This window comes from Botryllus schlosseri, chromosome 10 (assembly GCF_051294905.1).
Source record: "Botryllus schlosseri isolate E-star chromosome 10, Bs_hap1, whole genome shotgun sequence".
In the NCBI taxonomy this organism is placed as follows: Eukaryota; Metazoa; Chordata; class Ascidiacea; order Stolidobranchia; family Styelidae; genus Botryllus; species Botryllus schlosseri.
The window spans coordinates 25,253,733-25,270,053 of NC_137245.1; the positions used below are offsets into that span (position 1 = coordinate 25,253,733).

The 16,321-nt window shown below is 41.4% G+C and overlaps 1 protein-coding gene across 1 annotated transcript; it reads left to right on the forward strand.

The window, feature by feature from the left end:
• The first annotated feature begins 4,727 nt into the window (after window positions 1-4,727).
• On the forward strand, window positions 4,728-16,321 carry LOC145447870 (multicopper oxidase mco-like). Its single transcript, XM_080326135.1, has 13 exons — window positions 4,728-4,879; window positions 5,290-5,477; window positions 5,553-5,660; window positions 6,026-6,157; window positions 7,053-7,249; window positions 8,574-8,684; window positions 10,014-10,221; window positions 11,691-11,944; window positions 12,560-12,653; window positions 12,812-12,941; window positions 13,012-13,127; window positions 14,043-14,148; window positions 15,745-16,321. Exons 1-13 carry the CDS (start codon window positions 4,774-4,776, stop codon window positions 15,918-15,920), a joined length of 1,926 nt encoding a protein of 641 aa, XP_080182261.1. The 5' UTR covers window positions 4,728-4,773; the 3' UTR covers window positions 15,921-16,321.

Below are 16,321 nucleotides of genomic sequence, written 5' to 3' on the forward strand. Positions count from 1 at the left end.
GATAATAACATGGATAAAGAGACCCAAGACAACGCAGGATGTAACTATAACTATACATCAACAGAGTGCTATTGGTTGCCATACCGACGTGCTTAGATAGCTAAATACGCTACACAACGCAAGCTACGACCTTTTAATGTATTGCTAGCCCATAACAGTTTGGTAGTTTGTTACATCAGTGGTTGTACAAAGTCACGGCGTTTCGGGTCAAGTCCTTCTCTGATTGTAACGTTTGACACGACTCAACTCAAGACATTTCTATTTTATCACGCATTCAGTCCGAGTTCGCGAGGTCACGCTCAAGTTCAAATCACAATTTTCTTCCTTTTCCTTCAACAAATCACCATTTTCAGTCACGATTATCTACGTGTTATGTTTTACCATCATAAACAGGCAATGTTGATGATCTGATCTCCCACCGCATGGTAACTTATGTAAGTGATGTGATAGTGAATTTTGAGTAGCTTCAGTTTTTTGGGGTATAGTTTCAGAGCGAATCTTAAGTTCCCAAATCTAGAAATGACATGTGGCAGTTTTTGTAGTGTGTAGTAGACATATGGCGGGTAAATATTGTCGAATTCTTCAAAATCCAAAATGCCGACGCGGGCTGCACAAAATAGTCTCGCGGGCCGCGTGTATGAGTCCGCTGCTAGTGATGCTTCGCGTAACTCGAATCCGGAGTTACTGGTTAAATAGGGTTACCATACGTCCTCCTTTAGGAGGAATTGTACTCCTTTTTCGGGTTTTTGAAAATGTCCTCCGAGGACGCCTAAATGTCCTCCTTTTTGAGATTTTGTCCTCTTTTTTGAGAATTTTGGTTAATAGGGCAAAATTCGGCTGAGATACAGTAAAACATCACTGAACTAACGCCCCAGTGGGTATTTCGGGAGCTAAGTCGGAAAGTTGACCTTTTCATTAGTCAACCACCTGATAATGTGAAGGAAAAAACAGTATTTTGGGCGCTGAGCGAGAAAGTCGTCCTCCTTTTCCGATTCCCAATTATGGTAACCCTATGGTTAACCTTAGAAGAGCTCTGCAATATTTTTTGTACGCCGAGTGCCATGATTTCCAGGCGTTGCGATCGCGGTAGAGGCTCCATTATACTCAAGCAGGAATGAAGACACGATGCAACGTAACTGCATACTTCACAGTTGCATTCTGCAATAGGCGAGTGTTGTCAGTTGTCTGCAAGAGAAATGATTGCTTTTCATGTGAGCGCTTGGTAAATTTATTCCGAGTTTGTATAGTTGGTTGACTAAAAGAAAGAAAAAAAAGGTCGTCGTTCTGGCTAAACTCCCGAATGACCCGCCGGACCGTGACTTGAGTGCTGATTTCCTATAACTCAGTCCAATTTTCACATATATTTACCCAAAATTTTCAAAGAAGAAGACTAATTCTCAAAAAGGAGAACATTTGGGCGTCCTCCGAGGACACTTTCAAAACTGTCAAAAAAGAGGGCGAATGGTAACCCTATCCAACACGCCTTTATCGATTAGAATATTGGCCGTGTATTTTATCTGATAGAGATACGTTAGTGCGGTCGTGGTTTAAATCAAGCTGTTTCATTTATGCATCCTAATTCTGGAATCCATGATCAAGCCAAATATAAATACCACTAAAAAAAAAACTACGGACAGCAGAGTAGCGATATGCCTGTAGTTTAGAATTCTCACATCCCATCCACAACAAGGACTTCATTTTGCTTTTCAAAATACGAACCAGACTGCTAATGACAATAACAAATGTTATCAATTGTCAATATAGTGTTAGGCTTCGAGTCGAACCGAGTATTCGAGTATCACTCATTATAACGCTGTAAGAAAAGCATCGATGACTTGGAAAGTTGAAATATGTAACTTGAGCATATGTAGGGGAGATGTGGTACCGATGGATCAAAAATTGCAAAATGATCTCTGGCCCTCTAATCTTGAACCGAGAATAGCAAATCTTTTGCTGTCCCAACACTTCGATACAAGCTCTACTTATCGCGGACATTTACAGGAATATCCGGCTTTTCAAAAAATATATGTAAACGTTTAAAATTTGTTGCTCGAACGTGTCATCGGTCCCCACCCGGTGGGTCCAAAGGCAAACGACCATGGGACCTACGAAACATACGCTCAAAAACGCAAATTTGTTAACGTTTTTTGTTGTGTACTATAAGCTAAGCTGCAGCAAGCCAAAGAAGAATGTTTCGTCGTGACCATCAAGAATAAAATAGATTATATCAACTTAAATGTTGGCATAAAATCATGTTTTGATTTACGCCTAAACTTGCAAAATTAATGCCACATACAAATTACCCGCAAATCGACATTTTGACTTTCAAATACCTCGTAATAGCGATAAAACACCACAGGTACCTATGATATACAGCCTATATATATGTAGACGAGTCTCTGTTGTTAAGTGATTAGTTGGTCCATCTATTTTGATTGATTTGGCTATGGTGCCATAGGTCCCCTACCCCATAAATATTGTAATTGACTTGAAAACAATCCACTCGAGGATGGTAGTGATTCAAAAAAATAGTGCCACTATATACCCTTATACAAGCCCTATACTCCACATCAAAAATTATGGCGGGTTTGTTAGTCTGAAAAGTGATATAGAAAAATGCAAATGTCGATCCAAATTTACTTCACACCCCCTAAAACGTAAATCATTCGTCACAGACCCCATAACTCACGCAGGTCGACTTTTTTTGCGTGTGAGAAAAGATTCTGTCATCATGTAATTGTAGACAAATTCACGTAGTGTAATCATGGAATTATCATGGAGAATTTTTCAAGTATTTTCGGTCCCAGTGATCCATCGGTACCACATCTCCTCTATTATGTATCTAGCTAATATGTACCCAAAATATATATCATCATAAGCATGAATTGGTACTTTTTCGACCGTATCTATGTCATTGCAGTTTGTGACAATGCAGTGGGTTGATCATGAGTTCACAGAAGTGCCGTTTCCACAGAATCGCTTAGGTTTGCAATTCATGTTTGGTATGCTGTGATATATACGACTAAACGCGTTCTCGAGGCTACCACGGTGGGAGAATAGTATCGTAACTATAATTCTCGTTTATAAATAAACTCTTATGGGTGGATTGCACAGATGCCTATGGAAGAGTAATCTCCGACCGTCTTAATCCGCTAGTACGGTCACCTGATGGCCGCGTTGCACACATGCGTATTCCTCAGTGAGATAAATCATCTCAGATCACTGACCCAAATAGGGTATGTCTAGTACCTAGGTGTATGTATGGTATTTTTTGACTCATCTGCGAGACATGTCAGAAAATGGGCGAGCGGTTCAAAATCGTCATCTGTGCAACTCTGGCAGGTCGATTACCAACGTCGAATAGACGATCACGGATTTATCGGCATCTGTGCAGCCCACCCCTTTGTTTAACTTAGTGGAATTGGGCCTACGATTTCAGCGCTGGGAAAACCATCTCTCACTACCCGCCCCGAATCGAATTTGAGTACACAAATCATTCTGCCCAGCCCTGTTAGTTTTACCGCGTCACGTAGGCTCACCTTGACTAATGAAACGAATCTATCATCCAGGTACAATCGGCTACGAGATCAGGGAGCAATCGGTCACATCTATAAGGATTGCGTCTATGAACTATACCACTAAAAAAACCTTCGACGCGAATCTTGAGAGTCGGAATCGCCATCATAGGAAATTCAGCAGCGATTCAACGTCTGGAAACGAAGAGTATCAGTTCCTGCGTCGCGCTCACATACATCAGACGGGTCAAGAGTTGGAGTTGGAGTGAAAATTGCAAAATACCAACTACAGTCTGTGGAACATGACGCCTCGGCGTCGGTGTCTTCGCTGCCTCGTGAGTGCACGCATCCGTTTAACCTCTCTGACACTTCATTTCTGCATGCCGTGAAGTCTTTACAAGCATTTTCCGCCGATACACGTTACCAGACGATTTTGGAGCCGAAGTCTCGACCGGATTACTCGAAAGGCATGTCTCCGTACTTGAAAGTTCGGGCTAAAAGCTGAAATACTTTCGGCTTGCCACGACTCCTTAAAAAGTACTGCTTTCTTTTTACATATAAATTTTGTGGAACAAACTTCCCAGACTAATGATATATATTTGAAGCTCCAGTACTCAGACCAGCATTCGACGATACAGACAGTTAGTCTGTCATGCACTCGGCTATTGCTAACCGAGCAGCAGTTGCGTCGAACGCAGATTGAGCGATTCATGATATCCAGCTATCATTCGTATTTCAAAGATTATGTTACGCTGTCCATAGGTTTCATTGACTCCGTCGGTATCTGCGTAAAATGATAAATAATTGAGATTACATTTAAAACACATCGTATTTTAAATCATAGCCGTTTAAAATGTCAAGCAATGCTTCAAACAAACATCATTCAAAAATAGTCCACTGATGAAACTCATGGCATTTGAGAAGCTGGATACAGCCCGCTATACTGTTACTGAACCTCTGCCACCTTATTCCTCCTGTGTTATTCCAAGTACTAGTGTGGGAACCTTTCTATCATCCAATACAGGGCCGATGGCGATAAAAGAAATATATTAATCTGAATCGTCGCCATTCAATCGCTATCCCTGCAGTAGAACTATTTCTTGTCAATAATGCCATAAAAATGTATACTGAAAAACATTGCATGGTATGGCATTGCGACAATAACCATACACGTTCAGGTATATCTCATGTCTTCATTTTCAATGTAGTCATATAGACCACTGCTTAAAGTCGCTCGTGACAAGCGTCGAAGAGATCAATGGGAGTCCTCGGTTGCTGCACGTTAGGGCTTTTGTTCCTGGCGAATCTCGTAGGAGCTAAATCGAGATGTATGATGAATAATCGTTGTATCGATCAACTTGGACGTGAGTATATGTCGGTTACGCTGTGCGGAATCAGTGATGAGCGGATAGTGCTTTTCGAGACTCCGAATCCCTACGACAACTTTAATGTCTGAGGAAAACTCCCTCCGACTCCGAAGAGTTCAATCCCAGACTCCGAGATACTCCGATGAATCTCGTCAAGTATCCGAAACAGTGGCAAGCATGGTACAGAGCTATCGAAAGATATCGGAGACAAAAGTTACAATGCTCCGAATTTATCCGAAAAAATGTCTGTAGTAAACTCCGACTCCGCTCCGACTGTCACAAAATCGGCAAAACTCCTCTCCAAATCCACTCCGACTCCGCTCCGATGCTCATCACTAGCGGAAATGCCACCGTTTATAATAGATCATGTTTTGATATCAATTGTTTTTCACGCTATCATTTTGCAGAGGGAGAGGATTACAAGAAGCCGGAACAACTAGTTAGCAAAGGAGGAGCATGGACCGTCGACATGACAGTTGATATTGGGACGCTCAGGTATGGTTGGTTGGAGCTGAAGAGGAGGTTATACAACGGAAATGCTGCGTCGGGCCCGACTTTCCGAGTGAAAAAAGGCGATGTGCTGACGTTGAACTTGGTGAATAATAATAATCCATATCCGTAGACTAGACATGGTTACGTTCGCGATCAGAGTTTAAACCTTTGTTTTAAGAAAAATAACTTAAGTCCGGAAGAAAACGATAATGGAAACCATGAAAATCAACAAAATTTTCCGAACACTACGAATCTTCATACTCACGGATTGCATATCAGCGGAGAGGTTTGAATTAAGCAATAATTGTATCGTAAATTCACTACCGAGAACACACTGGTTCCGAACCTTTTTAATGCATTCCCTGCTTCTGATTTTTTCCTAGTCTGCGTTCCCCACAACCTAAAATCTTTTTACTCAGCCCTCAATAAATGTTCCCTCCAAATCAATTTGGCAAGACTTATTGTTTAGTAAGGACTTTCTATTGGTGCAAGTTAAGTATACGGTCCCCATATGTTCTCCAGCGTAAATTGCTGGCATTTTTACTTTGTATTGGCCGACACCGATATTTCTTTCAAAGCGTGGCATCGGCACGATATTATCCGCGAGCTGATAGCAATAGTTCAGGTTGTAGTCTATAATGTGCATTTCAGAATCCACAGGACAGCGTGGTGATAAAAATCGATCCGCAAGACCAGCATCAGTACCGATACCAAATTCATCCTCAGCATTCATCTGGCACGTATTGGTACCACGCCCACGTGCACGGCTCCACTATATTCCAGGTAATGCACTAGTTCGATACGGACAACAGGCTTGTACAAATCCGGGATATTCGAAATTTGCGACTAGAACTACAACTAGAACTAACGACCATTAAAAGTCAGCAGCTAACTCACTAGTGATCTAAAACATACAATAACTAGTTCTATGTGTCGGAGGTTTATCTCGGCTCCTCATCGCCGATCCTGCTGTGAACACAGTACCTTCAAAAGTTCAGAGAAAGAGTGAGCCGAAATCAAGAAAGTCGGCAGCAGAGGCCCGAAAAGGACGCAATAAAGGAAGGGAGAGTGTATGAAGACATGCATGTGTGGATGACAGGACGCCCATGAAAGCAATGACCATGAACTTTATCAAATGCATTGTCGTGGCGCACAAGGCCTGAATAGGCGATAAGCGACAATGCTGTCGTTGTGTATCAATAGTAAGAATAATTCCGAAGCAACTCAGCACCGTTAAGACCAATTACGGAGTTGTAAATGCGATAATAAAAATTTGAGATGGAATCGGGATTTCAAAGCGACCGGGTTTCGAGTTTTAACTGGGAGGGGTTTGGACCCCCCCAAACCAACCCCTAGCTACGCCACTGTTAGTAGTGATGACTCTGAGCTAGCAATGGCGACAAGAACATCACGCAACAGAACACTTATATAACGCTTTACGCCAAACGACGCCCCGTGTTTTCTAGTTATTTGGAAACTATTTTTTTAATTGCGCAGCTACATCTAGAACTAGAACGAAACACTTTCCAAAATCCTCAATTATCGCACTAGAACTAGAATTACTCAAAATACAGTAGGCTTGGCTATAGTTGACCGTCAAATAACCAGATTGGTAGTTTGTACAAGTCTTACGGGCAACAGCCAACAGCGGACACGACAAATATTGTGAAATTCACAGGTCAGCGGCGGATTGGCTGGCATTCTTATAGTTGACGACGATCCGAATGATACGCCGGCTAAACTGCGAGCTGCTTCTTGTCCTTGGAATTGCGATAAAGACATCCAGCTAATTTTCCAACCTCTTCTGCTCTTCAACGATTCCCGCCGTGGATACGGAGTGCTTCAAGAAAATATCAAGGATTATGCCGGATTCAGGTAGAGATGTACGCTGTTTTTGACATGTGAAAATAAGTCAGAATTTTGTCAAAATTGTAGCGTTAGTTCAAAGAATTGTTAAAATTGTTTACAAAGTCAAAACGTTTTGCCACCTGCATTTCGTTGAATAGTATATGTTTGCACTGTCGATGAACTTATAATTTGACATTTTACGACTTGTGGCCTACTTTATAGGTTTACTGTTTTATACGGCCCATTGTCTGCTGATTGTGATTGATACACGGTCGAACGAAACAAATAGGTTGGCATAGTGGTATGCTCAACGTACCGCAATATCCTAACTGAAGGAAGGCTACGTGGGCATTGGATCTTGTATCAAGAAGCGCATGATGAAAATTGCGCGGTAGACAATATTGTCAGAATGAAGCAACACTGTGTGTCACTAGCAGTGTACGCACAATTGCAGTGTTGCCAGCCAACAGCTGCTGCTGTTGAACGCTCTTTCTATATATTCTTGGAAAGCTATTTAGTAACGACAGACACATTCTACCCGAGAATGTAAGGTACTACAGCAAATTTTGAGCATTTCTACCATAATGCGTGTTGGAACTATACTGCAATTCGTCATAGGTCCAAATCGCCCTACTGATAAGGTAACATAGGAATTTGATGATATAAAACCGGCTGTAAGTGTTATGGCAATTGTCCAGGATTGTAATGACTTGAGTCGCGATTCTTTCTCGAGTTGACTCGAGTCAAAACTGTAAAAGTTAGTCGGAACTTTGTGACTTGGTTACAACCCTGCAATTATCAGAGGTGGTCACAGTAGTCAGCGTTGTAGAAGTGCAAGGAGTACTTTCGAAAAAACATGTAGTATATGAGGCTACGGACAATTCCATCCAATATAGTCGACGTATACATTATACGGAATGGTTGGAACCCTCGAAATCGTCGTCGGCGCAATAGTTTTAGCATTTAGTTTTAGATCATTGGTACGCAATGGATGTTCTAAAAATGATGATCGCCGACAGTAAATAATGCTGCACTACAATGTAAGCCTGGTCAAACATATTTATGATCCGTTTAGGACAGAAGTCGGAAGCTTATTTCGACATAGGAGCCATATATTTACCCTATTTTCGATTGTTGATGGCATTCCGCTGTGGCCTTACAATGTAAGATGACGTCATCGCTAATAAAAACCAAAAATAAAACAATAAAAAACATGTCTTAAACAAGGGCTATGTTTTAAATATGTTCGTTTTAAATTGATTTTTGCTTTAATTGCAACTCTAGTATAATAATAAAAGTAGGCTACATCATTACATAACCACCTCAGAGTATTATACCGAGCTATCACTAGGCAAAGTCCAAAGGTGGAAAAGTGGCTCGCCAACAATGTACACTATTTCACCACCAACGGACAGCTGATGCCGCGGAAGAAACTATTCCTTGGGAAAATGTACAGATTCAGGTACGGTACAGTAGGGTACTTCAATGAAACATTAAAACAATGCGACAAAATATAGGCTCCCCCAAAACGTTGGTCTTGGGTCCCTCACAGAGCGATCAACCAAACTTCTAGGGGGCTGGGCCCCCAGACCCCCCATCGGGCTGTACGTTTTTTACATTACTCATCAGCGAGATCTGTTGTACTGTTTAGAGCAGGGGTTCTCAACCTCCATTAAACGGGCCGCATTTTAGCAGCAAAAGACGCTGCGGGTCGCAGAACATTATTACCTTGTATTTGTGGGCTACTATTAAATTTTGGCTACTGCAGCCTATTTACCATTCGTATATGGGCCGGTTTATCCACCTCTAAACCCTTCCACCAGAGAACCGAACTCCATTATCACATTGAGCTCTCACTGATATGAGAACAAGTCTGCCGTTCGGGGTCATTTCTGAGCAAACCAATCAACCCTCCTCCTTTCCTTCCATGGCGGGGCCCCTGCACCATTAGTTACAGTAGTTAGCTTTGTCAAATTGATGTTTTTCGCTGGTCCCCCTGTCACGTTTGCCCAGTCAGCATTTCCTCTGCAAATATGTCCACTCTGATAAAATGTACCCAGATAGTTAGCTATGCAATGTCTGTGAAGTCGGCGAATTCGTGCAAGCTAGGATAAAGTAGTCTATGCGGCAACGTGTTTGTTTCAGAACATCCGATAAAAGATCGACTGGCATTGCTGTTACTCTTTTGGTCACGGTTCAATCAGACAACTGTAGCTTCGAAATATCTCAGGTGATGTTGTCATTGCTGCTGAGTTCCGTAAACAGCAAATAATCGAACAGTTTTATTGAAATCACGCCTTCTCTAGCAGACTTTTTGGGTTTAGTGATATTCCCAGCAATTTTGAACGATGTGAAATAACCTCCTTTTTGGCAATTCCTGCTCCTTTATGGCTTCGAGGGCCAGGCGACTGTGCACGGACAAGACATCTAAAAAATGCCCTAAATGACGCGAAATCGGCAGTGACGACAAGGCTCACTAAACAGAAAAGATCAACGCCAATCGATTTTACGTGGGAGCGGGTCTTTCAGGCGTCGGGTTGGGGAAATGCACCTTTTTTAGTCAACGGAACAATATTTCCTGTAAAAATCACCTGTTTTCTCGCCCGCTATTATATCATTTGTAACTTGTAAAAAGTGTTCTCTTTTCGTATCTCCAAATGGGGTAACCCTATATACCCACACTGGACACGTTAACAACTACGTATATACGAAATACTGCTGGTCTTTTATGCTCACAAACCTCGAGTATCCAACGTTTTAGCTTCCAATTGTAACAGCACCGTCTATTTAGAATGGTAAACGCAGGGGGTGGCCACAATCTTGAATTGTCTATAACGACATCTGACGGAATACCAACAAGTGTTTGCGAGGTTCGCGAAATCGCAATCGACGGCATCTATTTGAAGACACCAAGAAAGAATCCTAACAGGCAAACATTACTCGTAAGCGGTTCAAAAGCTGATTGGCTTGTGAGATGCGACTCTCCAGGAACGTATATTGTAAGTAAAACTTACATTTCCATCGTTAGAAGATCACCAGAACGGAAAAAAGTATACTAGCTGATGGGTTTCGGATGTTCAGTATATTTTACGATGGGAATTGGGGTGTACCAATGCATAATTCCTAGATTTCGTAATAGCATCGAAACAGATACACTATATCTTACTAACAAGCAGGATGTTAACCAAGTCACAATGTACCGAGCCACAATGTCAATCTCACTTTTATAGTCAAGTCGAGTCACTTAGAATTCACAACCGAGTCAAGTAGAGTCCAGGTCGGGAGTAGAGGGTCGAGTCCGGGTCACACTGTTGAGACTCGGGTCCGAGTTCAAGACATTATGTTCGCTGTTCAGTTTTGAGTTGAGAAATTCCAATAATGAGGTAACTGTATTATTCTTCGAAGTTACAATGAAATGCCGGTCTTGACCGCTCGAGTCTCGAGTCATGCCCAGTGGCACGAGTACAAGTGAGTCAATACACAAATTTACTCAAGTCGACTCGAGTCATTTGCAGTATTTAGAGAAATGACTCGAGTAAAGTCGAGTCATTAAAAAATCATGACTCGAATAGAGTCATTACAATCTTGCTAACTAGGCGTTAAAATCGTGGAAGTACTTCATCAATGATCCTCTCCGTTCATATCACCATAAACGCCAGCTCTGGGTATATGCTCCTGATGGGAACTTCGGATGAGTAATGAAAAGTAACCCGTGATAGGCTCGGGTTCTCCTCGAGCTTTTCCATAAAATTCGGAGCGTTTCGGGGTTTTGCGCCATCCGAACCAAATTCGCGATATTAATATTACTAACGAAGCGAATAGCGTGATTCGAAAGCTCATCCGATCCCGATGGAACACAGAATATAGAATCGACGACGAAGGATGCCACTATCGAAATTTCCAAACATCCTTATTCGACCAAATATCGTCAATGCGAATATCGCAACCGCCATGAAAATATTTGTTTCGCCTTCGTTCCGGCCATTTTCGGCTGAAAGCGGATGCATTCAAAATTAGGTGTATTGGTCCTCCTTTATGCAATTTCTGTTTTTACCTGACACTGTCGACTATTTTCTTTTATCAAGTTGTAAATACGCGCATCATGGACAGTTGTGAGGGAGTAGCCCTCTCGTTGACAACTTTTATAGCCTGTTAGTGAACCCGCTACTTTTTTCAGCCGTCACCGAATTCGTGGACTCGTGTCACATATTGCTGTTACTAATCTAACCTTTTGATATGCATTTCTACTGATTTAATCGTTGCTCATGACAAACCCTGCACGCGGTGCACCAGACCGTTCGCAGTGATAAGCGCCACCTCATTTTGGCTATCTATAATAATAATAATATCCTAATATTATAGTGTACCCTCAGAAGTTCCCGGACCGACTGCCACAAGCAGTGAACATCAGAGTTATCATAATGCAGTTTTGTATAAATTTGTGCTTGACGCATTGATTTAATTACAGCTAAGCTCATCCCACGATGACAGAAATCAGATGGGTATAATTAGTAATTACGAGGGAATTCTTTTGACACTGGAAGTTGTACGTGGCACCTCCCGCAAACGAGACTTTTTTCCGCGCACACTCCCCAGCCCTCCGCCTTATCTCACGGACCAGAGAAATCTTCGGGAAGACGAAATAAAAGGACGATTCGTTGTGGAGCTTGCAACGAACCATCACTTAAACAGGGAGCAGTGGAGTGATCCGAAGTATTACAGGTCAGTATAGTGACGGCTAATGGGTAAAGATGGTCACGCCCCGTCCCCATAAACAATATTAAAGTGGAAAGCGAAATGTGAATGCAAATATACATCAGTAGATATAAGCAATTGATCCACATCCATATAATCCCAGATAGAGCGGATATGGTCAACTAGATAATTTTAGTTGTCTAATTGGACTAATTAGAGCTAAATACAGGTAATCTAATTCTAATCTAATTTGTGAAATGTTGCTTTGCTCTAATTCCAATTTTAATCCAATTTGGTAAATATTTCTATGCTCTCATGTTAATAATAAGCTAATTCTGCATTTCCTGAGAATGCTACAAGAGAACTGTATAGTTCGAAACGAGCCAAGCCTGGATTACAGACATTCGCCATGCTCGTGCTTATGGGATTGAACTCTAATTTGATACGAACTGAACTCGAGTCAATTTCGAAGCAATTTCAATAATTCTAATTATTTTCTAATCTGGAAAAGCTGAATATGTTCTAGTTGCTCAAGTCTAGAAGAAGCCCCTATTCAGAAACGGAAGGCGCCTATGTCCGTCCTCCAAGACTGCGCCATACAGAGGCGAAAAAATAACTTAATATCTCATTCGATTTCAACAGATATGCAATGGCTCTCGGCGAGCCACAGGAATGGCATCTCGTAAACGCGGATATCTTATCGCACCCCCTTCACATTCACGTGAATCATTTTCAAGTGAGTAGGAAAGACTGTTATGGTAGCGTGATAAGCATGGGCGTATCCTGACGGCGCAAATGGTGATAAACACCACATTATCAAGAACTATTATATCAGGACAGTTAGATATAGAGGGACAATGAATAGTAACTTCATCATTTTCGACGTCCGTTAAGGTCGTCCGCTACAACCAGTACACTGGGCCAGTCGGTGACTCGCTCCCCGACGAAGAGGTAAAGTTTAACTTGAACGTCCAAAGGAACCAACAGCAGCAATGTCACTTTCAGCACGCGAATTACGATCCTGGTAATCCATTGTACCTATTTACTCCTATATACCCCAAGGAATGTTCCAATCTTTTTGCGCTCCTACACAGATACGGTGCCAAATGACGCTAACGTACGAAATCCCGTCCCCGTTACCGGACTGGCACGTGCTTTAATTGGTGAATGGCGAGACGTACTGTTAGTACCGGCACTATCCAACATCACGGTGAAATTTGATTTGTATTTTTACCTTTTCTTTATAGAATATGCCTTACTATGGAAAATTTGCGATAGGCATAGTCCTAACATAAGGCATAAAATCGCAAACGTTGCTGGTTCTGTAGCTCTTTGATACTAGTAACGTTATCGTACGAATATCGCCATCGTAACTATTTGTATTTCTCATTTCTCTCTGTTGAATGTTAATCTATATTGTGATACATCAAATAAAAGTGCATGGCGTGATATCCGATTGATTATTAGGGCTCTTCAAAAATGACTTTTTTTCTCAAATCGTACTGGCTACTTTATAAAATTGTTAGGTTACCTAATTTAAGCCTACACACCAAATTTGGTTCAATTCCAACCAGTAGCCGCATTGTTACAGGAGAAGAAAGTTTCTATTTATTATATAAAAATAAATACCAAAAAATTTGAAAATTTTCTGTTCTCCCCATGAAAGTGTTAGGTTGTCTATAGAAACGATGTTCACCAAATTTGATTCAATTCCAAACAGTGGAAGCGTAGTTCTTGCCGTCGAAAAATTTGGATTTGAATAAAATATTATTTACGGTGGGCACGACTATAATAAATAATTAAAGAATTGGTCACCGTAAATACTATTTTATTCATAATCCAAATTTTTCGACGGCAATAACTCCGCTTCCACTAGTTGAAATTGAACCAAAGTTGGTGAACATCGTTTCTGTAGACAACCTAACACCTTCATGGGGTGAACAGAAAATTTTTATATGATAAATAGAAACTTTCTTCTTCTGTAGCAATGCGGCTACTGGTTGGAATTGAACCAAATTTGGTGTGTAGGATTAAATTAGGTAACCTAACAATTTTATCAAGTAGCCAGTACGATTTGAGAAAAAAAGTCATTTTTGAAGAGCCCTATTGATTATATTATATACAGATTCGATTCACCCCAACCGACTTCACCGGAGATGTGATTATTCACTGCCATATTCTCGATCACGAAGATTTTGGGATGATGATGATTGTGAAGGCAGTAAATCCAGGTAAATATAAAAATATGCATTCAATATAGTCGGTCGTGATGTCTGCTTCTCTATCGAGCCGAAGTGTTCGAGCTTTAAATCTGCAACTCTGTTGGTTATATGTATGTATTAATGATCACAACAAAGCAGTGATTGGACCTCCCGAGTCAATTTTTTCGTATGACTTGATTCGAGTCACTTTGAAAAAAATGACTTGACTTGACTTGACTTGACTCGGCGCTTCAGAAATGTGGATTGACTCGTGACTCGGAGCAAAATTTACGAGTCAGTTACGTAAACGGTGTCGATTAAATCACCATATCTTATGTATGTTCGGGTTGTTCGCGATACGCCGGTGTCTCTTGTGAGAGCAACCAGTCATTCACTGATTGTACGTTTCACTGATCCTTCATTGTTAAATCACAAATAAATTGACCTCAAACGAAATGATCACAGCTTACGTTGTCGTAGTAGTAGTAGTAATAGATTAATCCAATCTAATAGCAATGTATCTTTGTTTCTTGGACGGCCCAGTGCTTACATTGCACAGTGATCACTGATCTACTTGACCGACCGTCTTGTATGGTTCAAATCAAATGAATATAGTTTATGCGTTAATATTCTTACGGCTGTGCAGATGGGCAGTGCATTGTACCACATCAATTTGTTCAACTTCCCCAGGATTCGTATTCGATCCTCTATAAGTCTATATTGACTGATAATAACATACTGTAGCATGTAAATATACATATACACAGTTACTCACATATTTTATTAGCAGTTTCGCACGTGCGTGAGCGATACAACGCCTTTTTGCGTGCATATTTAACATTATATTTGGCATTTGATTCAATATAAATGGCCAATTAATCTGTCCTTCACCCAGTTAGCAAAATGTATCGACTTTGCATCATCACTGATACTTCGAATATACAATTTGATTTGAATCGTGACTTGACTTGACTCGAGTCACCTTTGAAAATCGATTGACTTGACTTAACTCGAGTCAAAATGTGTAATGACTCGAGATGACTCGTGACTCCGTGACTCCGTGACTCGTGACTCGAAGGTAGTGACTTGATCCCAACACTGCAACAAGGTGGTGCTTATCGCCATTTTAGGCCTTGTGCTTTACGGCAGGAATTTGATAATGTTCAATCATGGGTCTTCGCTCTTTGTATTGTCCTGGACGTCTTTCAATCTCTCTCGCAGTCATTCTTGAGTCGCTCTCACTTATATGCGTCCCGATCGTGGTCGTTGCTGCCGATTTGTAGCTCGGCTCACTCTACGCCAGGACTTTTCAATGCACTGCAGTTGTAGTGACGTCGACGATGAGGAGGAGCCCATATAAACCTTCGACACATAGAAGCTGACCAGAACCGGAATTAGGAACCCTTCCATTAGTGTCGTGGCGGTGGTGTTTAGTAAATGTACAAAGTAAGTGGAAGTGGAATTAGTCCAAAATCATAACCGTTCGAGTAAGTATAATTTGTCACTGACCAACCACCTCCGAGAAGCCTTCCCACCCTCAGTCGGGTATCATATCATCACACCGTAACTTCTGCATTACCCACAGTTTCGTACAACGTCAACAAGTTTCGCTCGTTTGCCTTGCAGGGGAGAGCACCGACGCATATATCAGGTCGGGCGACGCATATCCAGGGACTTGTCAACTTACTGATAGATATCCGCCCAACAACGCTACCAACCTCGCCGGCGTCACGGATAGAGGCTATAAGAAATACAATCGGCCCCACGCTGGAAAGAAGCCAAAGCCATGGAATTTTTTTTAACTAAAAATACTAAGCCATAGATGTGTATCATTGTATGTTGTCGGTAACCCAGAAACCACAAGCACTTTGTAAGAGCGCCACGGTTGTATACTCAGATGCCAAGTATAGGCTGTATGATTCGGCGTAATTGATGGTATTGAAGGTTCATATTATTCGATCACATTTCAGCTATATAGACAAATTTACGTACCTCAAACGTGGAAAAAATAGAACCATGCCTACATTTACACTTGTTGCCGTGCTAAATATTCGTGATGTAGGCCTCAATCACATGATCAGTGTCAATCATCGCCGCTTTGCCTTTCTTTTAACTCTCTCGTAATCGGGAAAAAGCGTTGTGTTCGGAGTGGAGTGTGCTAAGATATTCGTTTGTCTGTGTTAATAAAGAGAATGCCATACGA

Bases quoted from the DNA above. Each gene is read 5' to 3' on its own strand.
- LOC145447870 (XM_080326135.1), top strand. From the start codon at position 4,774: ATGGGAGTCCTCGGTTGCTGCACGTTAGGGCTTTTGTTCCTGGCGAAT. The intron at 10,222-11,690 runs GTAAGTAAAACT...ATTTAATTACAG, and splicing joins ACTCTCCAGGAACGTATATT to CTAAGCTCATCCCACGATGA. The intron at 12,942-13,011 runs GTAATCCATTGT...GCTCCTACACAG, and splicing joins GCACGCGAATTACGATCCTG to ATACGGTGCCAAATGACGCT.